At 33.5% G+C, this 18,466-nt stretch overlaps 2 protein-coding genes and 1 long non-coding RNA gene across 3 annotated transcripts in view; 2 read left to right on the top strand and 1 right to left on the bottom strand.

Annotated features, from left to right (window-relative positions):
* On the top strand, nt 1,589-3,142 carry LOC109360538 (aspartic proteinase-like protein 2). The gene is made up of 3 exons (XM_019605507.1): nt 1,589-2,344; nt 2,726-2,797; nt 2,922-3,142. Exons 1-3 carry the CDS (start codon nt 2,248-2,250, stop codon nt 3,062-3,064), a joined length of 312 nt encoding a protein of 103 aa, XP_019461052.1. The 5' UTR covers nt 1,589-2,247; the 3' UTR covers nt 3,065-3,142.
* LOC109359803 lies at nt 7,680-9,848 on the bottom strand. Its single transcript, XM_019604500.1, has one exon. The coding sequence runs from the start codon at nt 9,846-9,848 to the stop codon at nt 7,680-7,682; it is 2,169 nt and encodes a 722-aa protein (XP_019460045.1).
* The window catches only part of LOC109360541, a 19,229-nt gene continuing 12,322 nt past the window's right edge, over nt 11,560-18,466 (top strand). The window contains exons 1-2 of the long non-coding RNA XR_002109183.1: nt 11,560-11,686; nt 15,079-15,082. This is a non-coding gene — a long non-coding RNA (uncharacterized LOC109360541). The remainder of the gene's footprint in view (nt 11,687-15,078; nt 15,083-18,466) is intronic.

Genomic DNA, 18,466 nt, shown 5'->3' with positions numbered 1-18,466 from the left:
TAATCCATTAACAATGTAAAAAATTCTTAAAATGTTGGTACACGGATTATTTGCTCTTTCTAATTATGATTCTATTACTATAATACTCATTAATTAACCTGAAATGGAAAAGGTAAATATGCGAGTTGAAGATAATTTTTCAGTTATATATTGCAAGTCAATTTTTTGGGCCATCAATTAGCTATGTTATAATTGAGTTGTGTTTATTATTGTTTAGGAAATGGACTCTTTATCTCTCTCTTGTGCCCTGTCTCTCTCAATTACTAATTTGTGAATGGCAACAAAATCAACACTTAATTTTATCAACATCAACCTGCATTCCAATTTGTGATATTCCAGCTAATCAACTACTTTTGCTTTTCCCGTTTTCCAAAAATGCCCCTCAATTTTACTTTAGCTTTTCCCTTTTTCCAAAAATGGTGGAATCTTCTTTTTCAATGCATCACCCATTTGGGGAAGAAAGCCACTCTGTAAAGCAATCTATCAACCCTCAATAATGCCCATGTTGATTTTAGACCTTTTTTTCTAATTGAGATTATTATTACTAGCATGTTGATAGCCACTATTCTGTCTGTCAACCCGCATTCCTATAATTTATAATGTGTAGTTTGTCATAAATGTCAAACATAATATTTTGTGATAAATATTTATAATCTATAGTTGAATTTATTTGATTGGTGTAATGTTCTACATTAAAGACCGATAGTCATAATGTAATAATAAAAATAATTAACCAAATAATATGAGTATATATTAGGTGGAGAGGAACATTAAGTTATATATAATTTTTTTTGTAAAAATTAGAAAATAATGAGGGCAAAATAGGGAGAACCACAAATTACAAGTAGATACAATGCTAGTTTAATTTTATTACACAGTAAATATATTATTTATCTTTTATAGATATCATTTTTATTTAATTTAAGTATCATTAAAATAATGAATCTTGTATTGATAATGTAAAAATTCTTCCAACATATAGATTATTTTCTATTTCTAATTATGATTCTATTATCACTCATTAATTAACATAAAAATAATGAAGGTAACTTTAGAAACATACGTATAATTTATGAAACAAATAATATTAATTAAGGATTTAATATGGGTAAAATATTACTATTTTTTATACTCTCAATACATCATTCATTATTTATATATTAAATATCATTGATAAAATTAATACAAACTAATAATAAATAATATGGTGTCAATATAAAATTTTTTACACTTACAAACTTATTAATTAAAGTACTAATTTCGATAAGAATATTCAAAAATGTTATAAGAAAAAATTAATATATAAAGTAAGTATTAGATTGGATAATATATGTTATCCCAAATTAACCAATAAAAATATATTATATAAATTAAGAAATTAAATATTCGTTATTTGAGAATTAAGTATATTATAGTTGAGTTACAGTATAACTCTTTATCTCTCTCTTGCGCCCTGTCTCTATCTGAATTACTAGGATAGTGAAGACAACAAAAACAACACTAAGTTCATGAACTTCACCTTTATGCTCTTTTTGCATTTCACTATTGTATTCTAGTAACGTGCCCATCAATTTTACTTTAGCTTTTCCCTTTTTCCATAAATGGTAGAATCTTCTTTTTCAATGTATCATCCATTTTGAGAAGAAAGACACTCGGTTAAGCAATCCATCATCCCTCAATGTTGCCCCTCTTGTTGTATAAATGGACATCTGAGAGGGTTTCAAGTTCTATACTCCACACTTTAATTTGAGAGGGATTTCAATGTTCTTCTCTGTTCTGCCTCACTTTCTAGTTTCTCCTTTATGTTTAATCCATGTTTGAATAGTAAGTAATACTGGGTAGTAGTGTGATAGTTATTAGTTATCAGAACTGTATCACAAATCTTATCTCTATGTTATCTTTTATAAGGTATTAGTCTTAGTATACTAAGTTCTTATTAAATTTCTAAGATGATCGAAAGGTTAATGATTCAATTTCTGAGAGCGATACTTGTTGTTGTAAGAGGTAGATATGCACTCCGAAAGGGATTAATTCCTTATCGGTGGGATGAGAGGATATCCTTAATAATACCAAAAAAATCTTATCTTTGTAATAGATTGGTACCCCTCATGGGAGGTAGCATGGCATACTCAAATGTGAACCCCTCCTTTAGTCTCCTCCTGTGTGCTTTTCTCTCCTCGCTAGTGTTCTTCATGCTAGTTTCTGCGGCTCCCACGTCTCTAATGCTGAAAAGAGCATTTCCTAACCATGGAATGGAGCTCAGGGAGATGGACATGCAAAGGCATGGAAGAATGCTACAGTCTAGTGTTGTCAACCTCCCTGTTAATGACACCATCCAAGCTCGGTAATTAATTCTGTTTATGCATTTAGTTTACTTTTTTAAGTTATTTTTTCTTCATGAGATGCATTTGTTGAGCACAATCAACGAAGGATCTTGCACCAACATTGTTTTGGTCATTTTCTTAATAAATAAAAATCAATAATTCTATGGAGTAAAATAAGAATTTGCCAAGAGAACGAGATTTGATACCATTATGAATCAATCAAAACTTTTCTAAACTATATTTAAATTTTTTTGATATAACTAAAATTCAACTAAAAATAGTTAAATCTTAAAACTCATTTAGAATCAATTTAAAAGTACTATTCTTGTTTATTTTGTTGGTGTTCATGTTATTTCTTCTTTAAGATTAAGATACTCACAATAATACATCTTTTCTAGCAGACATTGTATTGAAAGACAAAATTGTTGTCTATGATCTTGCTAATCAACGAATTGGATGGACTAACTGTAACTGTGAGTTTCACTTACACTATTATATGAGCTAAGATTATCGAGTATTATTAAATCAAATATTTGGGCTATCTTTAATTTTCTATAACTTAGTTTTGACATGTTGGATTTAAATTTATTGATCCAGGTTCATTGCCAATTAATATCTCTTCATCAAGTGGAAAAGACATAAATGAAAAGGGAGAAGCTTTTTTACAAGATAGACCTCAAAAGTCGGCAATGACAATGGTCTTGACTTTCTTGAAGCACATGACACTGATATTGATATAGTTATTAGGCCATTCGGAGAAAGTATTTTAATAATCATGTAATTAAATAATTGTTAATACTATTATAAACTAGAATGTTCTAAGTTGTATGATGATGCCTATTGTATGACTATCAATGATGAAATGAATAAGTTATTTTATTAGCTTTCTTATTTCTTGGTAGGAGCATTTTTGCTTCCTTTCTATTGTATAGTTGCTTTGTATTTATGCATGAAGTGTAGATTCTCTTGCCATTAGTATTTATGACTAATTTTTTCAGATCATCTATGATTTTGTACTATCCAACAGCAAATTTAGTATGCTCAATTTTGAGAACTTTTCTGTTGGACAGAACAGATCTTTAAAACTAACATTTCTTATGTTCTCTTGCATTGCTGGACGCTTTTCCCATCCTAAATAAATTCTAAATGACTGATATGATTCTGTAAACTGACACAAGCAATTGATTCCCTTGCATGTTTGAGCATAGAAGATAATTGTTTTCTGTGCTAAAATGAAATCAATAAACTCTGTTACAATGTCATCAAGCCTGTAAAATGACATGCTATCAGTTCCCCATATATGTTTGAGCATAGAAGATAATTGTTTTCTGTTGCTAATTGCTGTTGCAACAACTGTTGAACCATTGGAGACAATAGAAGTACCACTAAAGGATGCATGTTCAGCAGAGATTGTAGATTCATCAAAAAATAAAAAACCAGTTAGTAAATCAATTCTGTTTATTCTTTATTCCTATGTATTCTTACATGCATTGACACTGTTACAATCCTATATTGGCTGGTGTTTGGGCAAAGTAATGTTAAGATCCTTCAGTGACTTAGGCAATTCTCCCAACTTGAGCTAGTTGGTGGGGTTGAGTTAGGCTCTGTCCGATCGCAATTCTAATTCCTACATGGTAACAAAGCATGTATTAAGATCGCATGTCGCCCGGTTATATGGGCAAAGTACCCTTATAATGACTTCAGCAACTTTCCTCCCTTGAACTAACTTTTTGAGGTTGAGTTAAGTCCGATCGGTTATCATTTCCAATTGGTGAAAAGCGTAAGAGTGCCAAGCGTACACTTAAACCAGAGAAGGATCTTTTAGAATTTTCACTTAAGCATCAACAAGTGTTGGCAGAATGAGATGCAGGTATGTTGCAATCAATATATCCAACTTTGATTAATGAACATTTTGTAACATCCCCTTGAAAGCATCTGTGATGTTTCTGATCAAGTTATTGGAGTTTGTAATTTATACCTGTGGGCGTTAGTACTAGGGCATTCAAGGGTTTTCACTGTCTTAAATATTAGTCAATTTTCTCTGTGATTGAGCACATGAGTGGCATCTTCTAGCGTGATCCTATTGTGCTCCTTTAGTGTTCCTTTTATGTGTATTATTTCTGTTATATGCTAGTAAGTGTAATCAGCAATTTTATTTCTCTAATTTGACCATAGAATTTTTTTTGTTTATATCTTTTGGTGGTCTGGGTTGGTTGGAGACCTGAGTAACCTTTTGTGTTATTGTTAATTATCCAAAAAAAACTTGTGATTTGGGAAACATTGTTTGAGAAAATGGTATATCTCGGAGTCACTTTTATGGAATCTTGGCATAGTCTAATGCAAGCGTGTATCAACTGAGGGCCAAAACTTGAAGCTGCACTTGTCAGCCAAGTTTCAAGATGCAATCAAGATCCAAAAGGTCATATGTTCAAATCCCATAAACAACCACTCTACATGTGGGGGTAAGTTTGACACAAAGATAATTCATCAGGTTGAGATTTGGGAGTATACATTTCAATGTTTTTTATACCTCTAATGAAACACGAGTTTCTTTTCTTATGAAACAATTGGGATTTTGGTGATTATATTGTATGCCCTAATTTTTCTTGCCAATTCATTTATTTTTCCTGCATTAATTTCATTTTTCATTTGATGTTAACTTCTCTCTGATACAGGATGTGAAGCTGTGAGTGACTTTCTCAGCTCAAGGAGAATGAAATGTAAGACCCTAAAAACCCATGAGAATATACTTTTGTAGTTTTGTTGCGCATAATAGTATTGGTAATGGCTATAGCTATATAACACATGTTCAAACACATATTTCTTAATTTTAGTTTTTCATAATGTATGGGTCTTATATGCTACACATTTTACTCTCTAATGTTTGAGTGTAGAATGCAAATCCTATTTAATTTGGCAAATAGTTTGTTTGGGTTTGCTTGTTGCTAAATTTCAATAAAATTTGAGAGACTCGGTACATTTTATTGTCTACTGATTTTGGATAAGGTAGTCTTAAAGTGATTTTATTGGGAGTCTGTCCCTATTATGCAACATATTCATTTCCATTCAGGTCTGATATTTTCAGTTCATCACTGTAGATAATCTATCACTGTCAATTTTGACTTTAGTACTCAAAATGCAGTTTAGTAAATAATTTTTCTTGCCACATTTTATATGAATATGATTGTGCTCCGTGTCGGCTCCGACCTTACAATCTATTCTGAAAGAAAGACCTGGCTTGCAAACTTAACTCCATTATTATGAAGATAAGTCCCATCCCTTGGTCCATAACTTTTTAGGCTTCATATGATGAGCTTCTATTTTCTTGTTATAGTAATATAATTTAGAGCTGGCAGATAAATAGATATTGTTTCACTGGTTATCTGGTTGGTTATTAACTTTATTAACCCATTTTTCCTTTTGCAACTCATGGGGTAATCTCCAAACAAAAATAAGTAAAAGAAGAGAAGCTTGCTGCTAATTTCTTAGGCCAACCAAAACATACAATGGTGCTAATTTCATAGCAAACTACATGCTAGTTTCTTGGAACTAGAATTGTTTCCGGTCATACTCCCTGTTAAGGGATGCCAACATAAAATAGAGATATTTCACGTAGTGTGCTATGAAATTAGCACCATTGTATGTTTTGGTTGGCCTATCTTTTATGGTGTAATCAATGTTAACATTTTTTTTGCATGCGGATATTTTATGATCTGATCAGTAATATTGGTACTTGGTGCTTTTGTGTGCATCTGTTTCACCCCGACATTGCATTCTACTCTTGTTTTATCATCGAGTATTTCTTTGTACATCATACATTTGCTCTTTTCAAAAAGAATAAATAAAGGGTAAGTTTTGGTTTCTTTAGGAATCCCTTAATTGTTTCATGCTGACCATCACTAGTTCTTCCCTACGTGAACACTCAATTTTGAAAATCGGGTCGTGACATCATATATCTAAAAACAACCTGAAACTTTTTTATTCCCTTGCTCCATCTGTTGTGATCTTTTTGGCCCACCTTCAATTGATTGAGTTGATGCATGCCATTGATAGGTTACTTTCTGTGTATATCTTGTGTCTGCAAACTGCATTCTTCATTTTTGGCGTTTTGCTTTGTTTTTTTAGGCCTTAGCTTCTTGTTCAAGGCCTTTCTTTTAGAATGGTCTCAGTCTGATATTTTGTTCATGCATTTCTGTATGTGCTTTGGAACATAGTTTTGGATGTAGGGTTACTTAACATGTTTAGACATGAAATATAATTGCATGTTCTTGAAACGTTTAAACAAGAGATTGAGAACGTAAAGTCAGTTTCTCTTAACTACTTCAATTTTTCAAGAGTCTTCTTTGTTGAACCATATCTTACTTGGATGAGTGTAGTTCTGTAATCTTCTGCCTTTTCTTTTATTGTGGTTGTAACACTCAGATGGAAAAATCAATCAAGCAACTCAAGTTTGATGTTACACTTATAGAGTTAGTTGATGAGGTATATAATTTGTGTTTTCAGTTTGTTCCTTTAGTTTTTGATTAGTACTTCATTTCTATAGTGGACTTTACAGAAAAAACTTGTCATTTTCATTGCTCATATTATTAATTTCCTATTTGCATTTCTAATAGTAATAGCATTGTTAGTTTAAAGACAAAATATGTGAAATGTAGTTTTTTCTTTTTCTGAGGAGCGCGAGCGCTTGAAGAAACAAATGGAGAAAGCAAAAACAAACAGAAGGAAAAAAGCTTCCTTTGAGAAGAAGAGCAACAACTCAGTTCCAACATGAAGAACTATTTCTATGCATCTCTAGAAAATAACATGGAAAGTAAATGTAATAGTTGTTTATATCTGACGTGACATGTTTTGTAAGTGTCCATTTTCTTGACCTTGTGCATCAAGTTTAGACAATAGTTCAGTAACTCTCAAATGGGTTAGTTCCTGACCCATAGGGTGAAAAGATACCATTAGCAGTACCAAAAAAAATATAAATAGTTACACTAAGGTCAACCAATAGTTTATGTTTTCAACACTTGAAAGTTTCCAATCTCATTTATTCTAAGATAAATGTGTTGCAGTATATGGTCAAAAATTAATTATAACAAGAAGTTGGTACAATTATATATGTCCTCACTGAATCCTTATAAAACATACAATGCCAAATTTAAGTTACAATAATAATAAATAACGTTAGAATATTGCATACTATGATATGTAATTAGCTAAACACAAAATAGGAATGAGCATTCTTATATGCTGTGGACCCTCCGGAACCAGATAGGATGTGAACCCAATTTTAGAGATAAAGTATAAGAAAACAAAAGTGAGCAGAACAATGAAGTCACAAGAACTTGAATTACTCCCCAAATATTTTTAGCTCAACAATAACTTTGCCCTTGTATGACCCTTTGACATTTGAAATTGTTCAGTTATACCAAAATGAGCCATTAAAAGCCAGACATGAGTAAGTAACTCACCACCTTTGCATAGTTGCTTAGCATGAAGAAACCCTCTACAATTGCATGCTGCATGACACAGCATCTCCACCCAAACATAACTAATCATCTCCCATTTCTTTTCATTGGTCCAATTCTCCTTTGATACTAAATCCTGTAGGGATTTAGCAAGCCTACATGCATCGAACAACGCCGACTTGTTTTTATCTCCTTTAACCAGAGATGGTAGAATTTCTGTATTCACTCGAAGTATCATCTTACAAGCTTTGACACTCTCTGATATGTATTCTCTTTCTTGTAAAAGCTCATTAGCCTCAAATAATGTGTCCTCAAATCTGGTCTGGCCTATTCCAGTAGGCAACATAGAAGGGCTTACAACAAGATGATACAACATATAATTTGACAACAATATGCTTGTTTCACAACTTTGAAGTTTGGTATTATTTGAGCTACTACCTTCATCTTCACAACAGCAAAGATCTGTTGCAATATGCCAAAGCAAAATGCTTTGATCAAACTCTACTCCATTAATGCTCCAATCAATAATTTCATAGTACTCTTTGTCAAGATTCTCGTGAACTCGAAAATTTTGAAGAACTCCATCACCCCGGCGAGCACATAACTCTTTACATGCTTTCATATCTGATGCATCCTTAGACTTCAGCTTAAGCTGATAGAAAATGAGCCTTTTCAGTTCCCAAGGGACAGTTTTTGAGGGTTGGTAATAAGACTTCTTGAGGAACTTATTAATGAAAGGGAGTTTCTGGATGCATTTAAATGGCTTATCTTTCAAACAAAAACTTATAAAATTGAATTGTTTCATCTCATTACTCCACCTCTTAGTGTGTGATAGCTTAAACAATCTTTGATACCATGTGATGAGCCAGTAGAGAAGATCAACTTTCCAGTTCTTAATGTCGCTTAACCGCCACATTGACCAACTTGAGCAAAGTAAAACAATGAACCCATAAATCTCAAAAAGAATAGCAGCAGTGAAAAGCACAATTGTAATAATAATCTTGTCAATATCCACTTGTCCTTTATCTAATAGACAGAAGGTAATAAATGCAGAGAGTGTACAAAAAAAGCTCACAGTTTTGAGGACAATGCCAGAAATTGAGTTTGTTATGACTGACTTTGTATATAGCCTCTCATACATTAATTCTAGCTCAACCTCAGTTACTTTAAAAGCATGTTCCCAAGTTTGTTTATCATGTTGAAAGAAGTTTCGGCTTTTTTCACGGTCTTGATAACTAAGACTGAGATCAGCAAACAGGCATTTGAAAATTTGGAAGAAAGTGTAACCATCATGTATAGCAGAGGCATCTGGAATGGTGTCATTTGCTATTGCCCCTTGAGAATGATATGCTATTATGGGAGTAGTATCAATCACATCTCCTAAGCAAACATTATACCCTTCGTCTTTTCTTGCGGTGTACTCATCCATGAATTTTGCATAATTCGGTCCTGGATCTGCAGGAGGAATGATGGAATTTCGTAAATTTTCGCTGCTTCCCAACCTTTGAGCCCATATCCTCTCACCATATTTGATTAGTCCTGCGATGAAGATCGGAATTGTAACATAATTAAGGCTGCTGCCAATCCAAGAGCTCTTTACAACGAGACGTGCTGCTAGTAACTGTTGTGCTAGCTGAACCACATGTCGTAGCCATAGTTCATTATCTTCGAGTGCGAGGGCAGAGATGGTATCAGGTCCACCAAGATGCAGAAGAACAAATGGTGCCCAGCTCATTTCAGTTATGAAACTCGGATCGGATGAACTTTCTTTGCTGGCTGCTGAGAGAACGCTCAGCGCAGAGATAGCAATCCCTTCTGCTGCCAAGTATGCAACCCACACACTGTATTGTAGTGTCACATTGGCTACATGCTTTCTTTGGAAGCCACAAAAGATTAGGACAATTTGAAACACTAGACTAATCAAAATCCGAATATGTGCACTCAACAGATACATCACAGCACGAGTGATCAAAATATTCAGTGAGTTCAAGAGATGTATCAGATAAGGAATGATAGCATTCCACCATATTTCTCTTGAATCTATTAAACTATACAAACCTGAAAACATTTCTAGATTACAAACAGCACTCTCAACACTAAGTAACAAGAATGGTCTCACTCTTCATCTAGCACGGACCATAGCTTATGTGCCCCAGTTTTTACCTATAAAATAATTTGATTTAAGAACATTATAAAAAGACTCACTAGAATGGTCTCACTCTTATTTTTATTCTTCCCAGATTAGCTGTGTTATTATATTTATTTGTTCAATGTTTTGGTAGTTGCAATGATAATTGTACTATATTATTATAGTTAATCCTACGTTCAAGTTGTTGGTCTACTAGTATAATTTTTCATTGTACCCCTGAGTAGATTAATAGGTCAAAGGTTCAATTACTAGGAGTAACATTAGTTGATAACACATCTAAAAAGAAATTAATTCTGTATTTACAAAGTAATGGAAAATACGCTTGATTATAGTACAAAAAAAGAAAGGTGTTACATCAGGTGTATAAAGTGTGAGAGTATGAAGTGATAGAAAAAATATGTCCCAATACTAAATGAAAGAACATGTTTCTCATAATTAAATTACACAAAGATCCTCCCAAAGTAAAGTAATGGAGAGACAAATATTTGTTTCTTTTCATATTTTGAATCATAAAAATATTTTTTTATGATAAATAAAATGCTATATATGTTATTGCATATTGTCATTAGTGTATTATTGTGTAGTACTAATAGAGATGATCTTTACGTTAAATTATATTATTAATTCTGAGGGCTCTCATTTTTTCTTACCTGGGAAATGTCAAGACTTCACTACTTGTTTTTGTTTGCTGAAAGACCACAGTAATATGCAAGGTAACACTTCAATCTCTGTGTTATTAAGGGGATCACATCTTCTGTACACAAATTATATCATCTTCATGTATTATTTGTTATGATTGCTCAGAAAAACAATCATTATTAAAATTTTAATTTAACTATATTTTTCAATCACTCAACAACTACTTACACATGCATGCAGTGATAGACATACTCCCCCGATTAAGATGCTCAAGAAAATAAAGGAATTATAGAAATGGACGAAGTTTAGGTAGAAAGCCCCCAAAAGGAAGAGATTAACAAAAAACTAAATCAATGATCCAAATTGAATATAAAGCTGATTTCTCTCTCACCTAAAAGTGGATTACCCTCAACAATTTGGTGTTGTGAAAATCACAAGTAAGAATATTAAAACAACACAAAAACAAAACACCTTATTCATCCCAATGTATACATGATTATGTCAACGACCATAATTGACAAAATCGAGATCTTACGTAAGATCAGAAGGAGTAGATGAAAACGTAAATCGTGTGATCGTAACACGGATCATAAGATCCTATCATTGAATTTCTTTATATACACAAAATAAAAAAAAATTCAGCTTTTTCTATTGCTATAAATAACAAAATTAACAAGTAACACTTCATAAAACTTCAACATCAAAATATATGCATATTAAAGTAACACCACACACATATATAAGGAAGCAAATATGTATAGAGGCATGACTATTGTGCAGAGATAGCACAACAAAAGGAGAGAGAATAAAAAAAAACATCTACCCATAGCATATTTTGTTCAAAGACGAGAGAGTGAGAATTTTTTCAAAGAAAAGAACACTCGGCATGAGTTTCCCCCCTCTATATAGGTTTTGAAGATTGAGATTTCACAATTTGTGGCATTTGCCATAAAATCATAAACTCGTAAGATCTTAGGCGATTTTAATCCTACGATCTTCCCCGACGATCTCACAAACGGTGGTGACATCGCATTCAAAGTGCGCACGTAACTTGGTAGCTCTTGAAAACTCGTAAGATCTACCGATCCTACGAGTTAAATCGAGAGTTTAACTACTATGTCCACGACAATGGCTAGGGATGACAAAAAAACTCATACTCATAGGTAAAACCCGTACGTGTATGGGTATGGTCACAAACAGATACCCGCAGGTTTTTAAAAATACTCGTAGCACATATGGGCGGGTATGAGTATTCTGGTACCCGCGTCTGCGAGTACTCGTTATTTATATGATTATTATATTATCTTTATGGTGCACCACTTGAAAAAATATATATTCTTCGTTAAGGAAATGAGAACAACGAATCACACAAATAGATAAAACTAATAGATTTAGCATTTTTGACAAATATTCAATCAGAAGACACAAAAATTTGAAACATAATAGAAGTAGGAAGTTATAAATTTATTTATAATACATGAAATCCACGGGTACTTGTTTACCCACGAATATCCAGAAATACCCGAGAAAAACTCACACGCGAATACCCATACGGATACATGTAGATATGGCAATGCTCTCTTATTTTGAAACGAATTACTACTACCCGTGCCTGTTGCCATCCCTAACAATGGTAGATTCTTTCAGCTTGATAAATTCATAATAATATTAATAGCTAATGCTATACCATAAAAAATGTTCATGACAAGGGAACTTATGTAAAAAAAAGTATCAAACTTTCCATGCATCCAATTTCAAAATTTCCATTGTCCATTTATCAAAATTTTAGAAACATCATCCATGTATCCATTATTAGGAGTGACAATACGGGTCAGCCCAGTCCGTCTTTGGCTCGCCAAAATATGGACTGGTCCAACCCTTATTGCTCAAAGGGTTCTAAATGATAGCTCAACCAATATTTGGCATGGCTGGCAGGCCAGTGGATTGAGCCGTTTTTTTAAACACACAATTATAATTATAATCAACTCAATCATAATTTAAAAAATAAATAATCATCACGTCTCATAAATGTCTTTTAAAACAAAAAATCACAAACTAAATTCCACACTCTCACAATAACATACCGTCTTATTTTAAAACTTATAAATTCTAAACAACAAACCAACATAGTTTTAAACTTTTAGATTCTTAGTCCACAATAAAGCTTCTAACTCCTAAGTTTTAAACATTAGATGCTCTATTAGAAGAAGATCTCTCCACTTTTCTATTACTACCACCATCAACGTCTTTCAAATCTTCTTCTTCATCGTCTGCATTATCTAAATGATTAAATTAGTATGCTTATAAAAATAATTAACTAACAAAAAAAAATGATAATTACATTGAAAAACAATAAATTACTTTCACAAACAAAATCATTCAATAAGTTCTTGGTTTCCTTTTTCTTAATGTTGGCTTGTCGGGCCAGTTCGATCTGACTCTATGTAGCCCGTCTAAAAAATGGGTTTTTAAACTCGGTTGAATATGGGTTTTTATGTATGTGCAATATCAAATTTTCTATGAATGATATATCTAATATTAAATGTCATCAAATTTTCTCTTATGTAGCTATTTATCAAAATTTCCATAAATAGTATGTTGTATCAAATATCCCATAATATTGAGTTATAAAATATGTAATATGTTATTGGTTCACTTTCATTCACTAATCCAAGACAAAGGAAATAAGAATTATAAAAAGATATGGGTAGGTGTGATGTATGCAATCAATTAAATGGGAAAATTATGTGGGTAGTGTAGTTTGGCTACACTATCCCATATTTGGGGTACTTTTTGAATTAATTACATGAATGTGGTATTTTTGTGTGGATCTCGTGGATGGCATCCACGATTTCAGCAAAGTCGTGTATGGGAAATGCGATTTCCTACCAATGTCGTGGACCCCACGCATGATTTCCTTACACAGTGTCAGCCTTCTATAAGTCGTGCACCAGGGACACGAGTTTCATGGCAATCTCGTGGACCCCGTACACGAGTTCCATGCTATTCTCGTGGACCACGAACACGAGATCCAAGTCATGTGTTGGATCCACGATATCCAAACAACATATAAGCTCCCGTCCCAACTCAAACCACACCGAAGGAAGAAAACGTATGAGAAATATAGGGTAATTTGTAATTGAAGAACTGTGATTATTGAAGGTAACTAAAATTTCTTTATATTTTTCAAGTTCATTTACTTTTGTTAATTTTATTTAATGTTACTGTATGTTTAATTGTAAATATTGTATGTTTATATTTTACTGTATGTTTATTTGTAGATGGCAATTATTAGAGATATTGTTAGTGATTTTAGTGATGAGGAGTACATTAAGCTATGTGATGATGACGATGATGATGATGTTTAGATTACCACTAGTGAACCGGTTAGCATAACATATGATACTCCTTCATCTTTTTTTGTTAGCATTGATTATCAGTCTGAACAAGATTTTCCATATAGAAGTACTCACATAAGTACTAATGTGGATAATGATCTCTTTGTTGGTATGCAATTTGAATCAAAGGAAGCAACAATAAATGCTGTAAAACAATTTCATATTAGGAATTCTGTTGATTACCATGTGGATGAGTCTAGGCCAGATAGATATGTTACAAAATATAAATATTATGGCGTTGAGTGTGAATGGAGTCTTCGGGCATCGAAAAGTGTGAAGCGTGATATTTGGGAGATTAGAAAAATTAGTGGAAGACACACTTGTGTATCCACTAATATTTCTCAAGATCACATGAAATTGAACTCATCTTTCATCGCAAACTGCATTGTTTAACTAGTATCAGAAGATCCTAGTATATCAATTAAAGCATTAGTTAAAGAAGTAGTCACTCGTTTTTGTTATACGGTGACATATAGGAAGACTTGGATTGCTAAACAAATAGAAATGTCCCAAATTTATGGTGATTTGGAGGGATCATACAAGGAGTTACCTCGTTGGTTGAATGTTGTCCAATATTAGGAACTAGGTACAATTGTAAGATATTCAACATATAACCATGAAGAACATAATACTTTAATTCTTGATAGGGTATTTTGGGCTTTCAAGCCATGCATTGAAGGATTTGGTTTTTGCAAACCAATACTTCAAGTGGATGTCACATTTTTTACTAGAAAATATACTGGAAAATTGCTAATAGCTAGTTCGCAAGATGGTAATAGACGTATATTTCAAGTAGTATTTACCATTGTGGAAGGAGAGACCAAAGAAACATGAGAATAATTTTTCTACAATCTTCGGACATATGTTAACCCACAACCAAATATTTGTATAATATTAGATAGAGGTACAAGTTTGTTGGGTCCACTTCGTACTGAGCTCCCACAATGGTGTGATGCTCAATCTGTATATTACATTCGTCATGTTACTAGCAATTTCAACAAGGAGTTCTGAGATAATGATATGAAAGAAAAAGTCATTGAAATGAGTATGTATTGAAATTATGTGATTTATGTTAAATTGTTTGTTTATGTGATTTATGTTAATAATAATAGACTTGTTGTAGGGTATGAATTGATGCAGCCTCAATTCAAGCGAATGCTTGCTCTATTGTGTCAAAAGAACTCGAGGGCAACAACTTGGTTAGATAAGATCCTAAAAGAAAAATGGACGCAGTCATATGATGATGGGAGACGTTACGGCCATATGAGGACAAACTTGGCAGAATGTGTTAATGCTATTCTGAAAGGAGCAAAAGCCTTGCCAATTACTGCACTTGTTAGAGCAACATATCATATACTGAACTCATGGTTTGTACACCATAGAAATGAAGCAACTAACATGATAAGGGCAGGTCATGTCTATTGCGAAGAATTGACTAAGGTGATTAATGAAAATAACTGAAAAGCTTCATGTCAAATAGTACGAAGTTTTTCACGGGAATCAGGAGTCTCGAAGGTTGAAGTTGCTGGTACCGGTGGTAGCCGACACTCAAGAGTATACACAGTAAGACTAATCAAAAATTGGTGTGATTGTGGGGAATTTCAATCACTTAAATTGTCATGTTCTCATGCTATTGCTACTTGTGCGTCATTGAACTTAGATTATGGGCAGTTTATCTCACCAATTTATAGGTTAGAGAACTTGGAGAAGGTTTATGGACATGAGTTTCAACCCATTGAAAATGAAGAATATTGGCCTTCTTATTTAGGTCTAACCTTCATTCCTAATCTCTTTATGCATAGGAATCACACTAGAAGACCAAAAACTACACACATACACAATGAAATGGATGATTCTCAATCCAACAAATTAAAAAATGTGGGTGGTGTAAGAGTGAATGACACAATAAGAAGAAATGTCCATTTAGAAGTATTGAAATCGGTCAAAGTTCAAGCCAAAACTAACTTATGTAATGTTACAATTTGTGTAATATATTGAAATTCTTATTTGTGTAACATTAACTTGTGTAATACATTCAAATTTAAAATAATTATACTCATTAAAACCTAAATAATTACACTCATTAAAACCTAATAATTACACTCATTAAAACCTAAATAATTAAACTCATTAAAACCTAAATAATTACACTCATTAAAACCAAAATTTAATACACATCTTAATTATATTTTCAAATTATCCGTATACCTATAAAATTCAATGAAACTCGTAGACGACACCCACGAGATTCACCAGAATTTAAAGAAAGTCGTGGACTGCATTCACGACTTTGGTGCAGATTTAGGGTTTTAATGAATCTCGTGGATCAGACCCACGAGATTCGTGTAGGCTTTTGAATGCAAATTGTGGACCGTGTCCACGACTTTAATGAAAGTCGTGGATGTCAGCCACGACTTTGGCCTAGGCTAGGGTTTGGGCTAGAAATCCATGCGCGACTAGGGCACAACTTCCACGATCAGGTAGGAACTCGTGGACTCTATCCACGACTACCCCGAAGTCGTGGACCCCATCTACGACTACCCCGAAGTCGTGGATCCCATCCACGACTACCCCGAATTCGTGAACCCCATCCACGACTTCCAAACCTTATAAATTCGAACAATCTCCCCTTCATTCTCACACCAAATCAAAATCCTTCTTCCCTTCCAAATTACTTCCATATATTTCCCGACATCTTTAGTCCAAAAATGGAACATATTAGTCCAGGTCCTATTAACCCTTCCCTTCTCAACCTTCAAAAAGACCATGTCTCCACCAACATATGAAATGGTGGAGAGGTTACATTTCAAGCAAGATACAATTTTTGGCAACAATTATCATCTGCAGCAATGTTAGAAGTTATTCGTAACACTGCATTTGGGCACATTCTCAATATTGGTACAATCAAAATCAATAATCACCTCATTACAATATTAGTTGAGAGGTGGAGGCCGGAGAGTCATACCTTCCATATATTTCCCGACATCTTTAGTCCGAAAATGGAACATATTGGTCCAGGTCCTATTAACCCTTCCCTTCTCAACCTTCAAAAAGACCATGTCTCCACCAACATATGAAATGGTGGAGAGGTTACGTTTCAAGCAAGATACAATTTTTGGCAACAATTATCATCTGCACCGATGTTAGAAGTTATTCGTAACACTGCATTTGGGCACATTCTCAATATTGGTACAATCAAAATCAATAATCACCTCATTACAACATTAGTTGAGAGGTGGAGGCCGGAGAGTCATACCTTTCATCTACTTATTGGCGAGTGCACTGTAAACCTTGAAGATGTCATATACCAACTTGGGTTACCCGTTAATGAAGCTACTGTTACTAGAATTACAAGCGCAAATTTCGAAATCATTTGTCACAACTTGTTGGGTGCAATCCCAACTGATAAACAGATTATGGGCCAAATGATCCAAATGAGTTGGCTAGACTCAACCTTTGATGTGCTCCCAGAAGGTGTTGATGATGTTGTCATTGAACAACATGCAAGAGCCTTCATATTATGCATGATTGGAGGCTTCCTCATGCTAGACACATCAGGGTCATGAGTCCACCTGATGTATCTCCCATGGCATGTCTATATCGCAGATTATGTCGTGCGGCGCTCATTAGTCGCCAGATTGAAATTGGAGGACGCTGGCATCTGCTATAGTCGTGGGCATATAACCGCATCCCAATGCTAGCACCAAGACTGCACGACAATGATTTACAAATATTCCCTTTAGTCCAAAGGTAAAAAAAATTTCCAATGTTTTTTTTTCAATTTATAATAGTTTATATTTCAAACTATTTATATAATACTAACTTCATATAACATTACATTTTAGGTGGTCGCAACATCTAATCACCACTAACATTTCTGAAAACATAACTAGTGGAGATCCAATTAATCTAGAGAAACAACACAAGATGGATCTACGTGAGAAAAATGACTACAATTGGCCACAAAAACATAACCAGTGGATTCAAATTTGGAATAATCGGGAAATCTATGTGGTAAATGGTTTTCCCGATGATCACCCTTTGTATCAGTACTCGTAGTATATGCAGTGGTACTTACAAAGGACAAGGAAATACATCTCTCCAGATGAAGCATATTCAGCCGAATCGGTAAGAATAACAAAATTTCTATTTCTATTTTATTTTAAATTGTATTGACATATTCTAACATTCTAATTTTTTCCACTTTTTTCAGTACAATTTTATTAAAATGATTCAGGATAGGTGTGCTCCTAAAAATGTGTTTCCAAATTTGTTGTAGTCACTGAATGACGTCTACCTAAACTGCAATGAGATGATGGAAGCATTTGCTCAACTACTTCCAACTGCCTTCTTCTCAAGTACTTCTCAAGCTCCTCATACACAACAGTTTTAAATGCGTATTGCACCTGAGTTTTAGCAACACTGTGAGAGTCAAACTCAGACAGATACTTATCTATAGGCATACACTCAAACTCATGTGTAAGACTGAGATTGCAACTA

The sequence above is a fragment of the Lupinus angustifolius genome, chromosome LG11 (genome assembly GCF_001865875.1).
Source record: "Lupinus angustifolius cultivar Tanjil chromosome LG11, LupAngTanjil_v1.0, whole genome shotgun sequence".
NCBI classification, from domain to species: Eukaryota; Viridiplantae; Streptophyta; class Magnoliopsida; order Fabales; family Fabaceae; genus Lupinus; species Lupinus angustifolius.
The sequence above is the reverse complement of the archived record's forward strand: the minus strand, read 5'-3'. Positions and strand labels throughout refer to the sequence as shown.

Excerpts from the sequence above, each read along its gene's own strand:
- LOC109360538 (XM_019605507.1), top strand. The coding sequence starts at position 2,248 with ATGGAATGGAGCTCAGGGAGATGGACATGCAAAGGCATGGAAGAATGC. Across the intron at positions 2,345-2,725 it reads AATGACACCATCCAAGCTCG|ACATTGTATTGAAAGACAAA; the intron begins GTAATTAATTCT and ends CTTTTCTAGCAG. Across the intron at positions 2,798-2,921 it reads TGGATGGACTAACTGTAACT|GTTCATTGCCAATTAATATC; the intron begins GTGAGTTTCACT and ends TTATTGATCCAG.
- LOC109359803 (XM_019604500.1), bottom strand. The coding sequence starts at position 9,848 with ATGTTTTCAGGTTTGTATAGTTTAATAGATTCAAGAGAAATATGGTGG.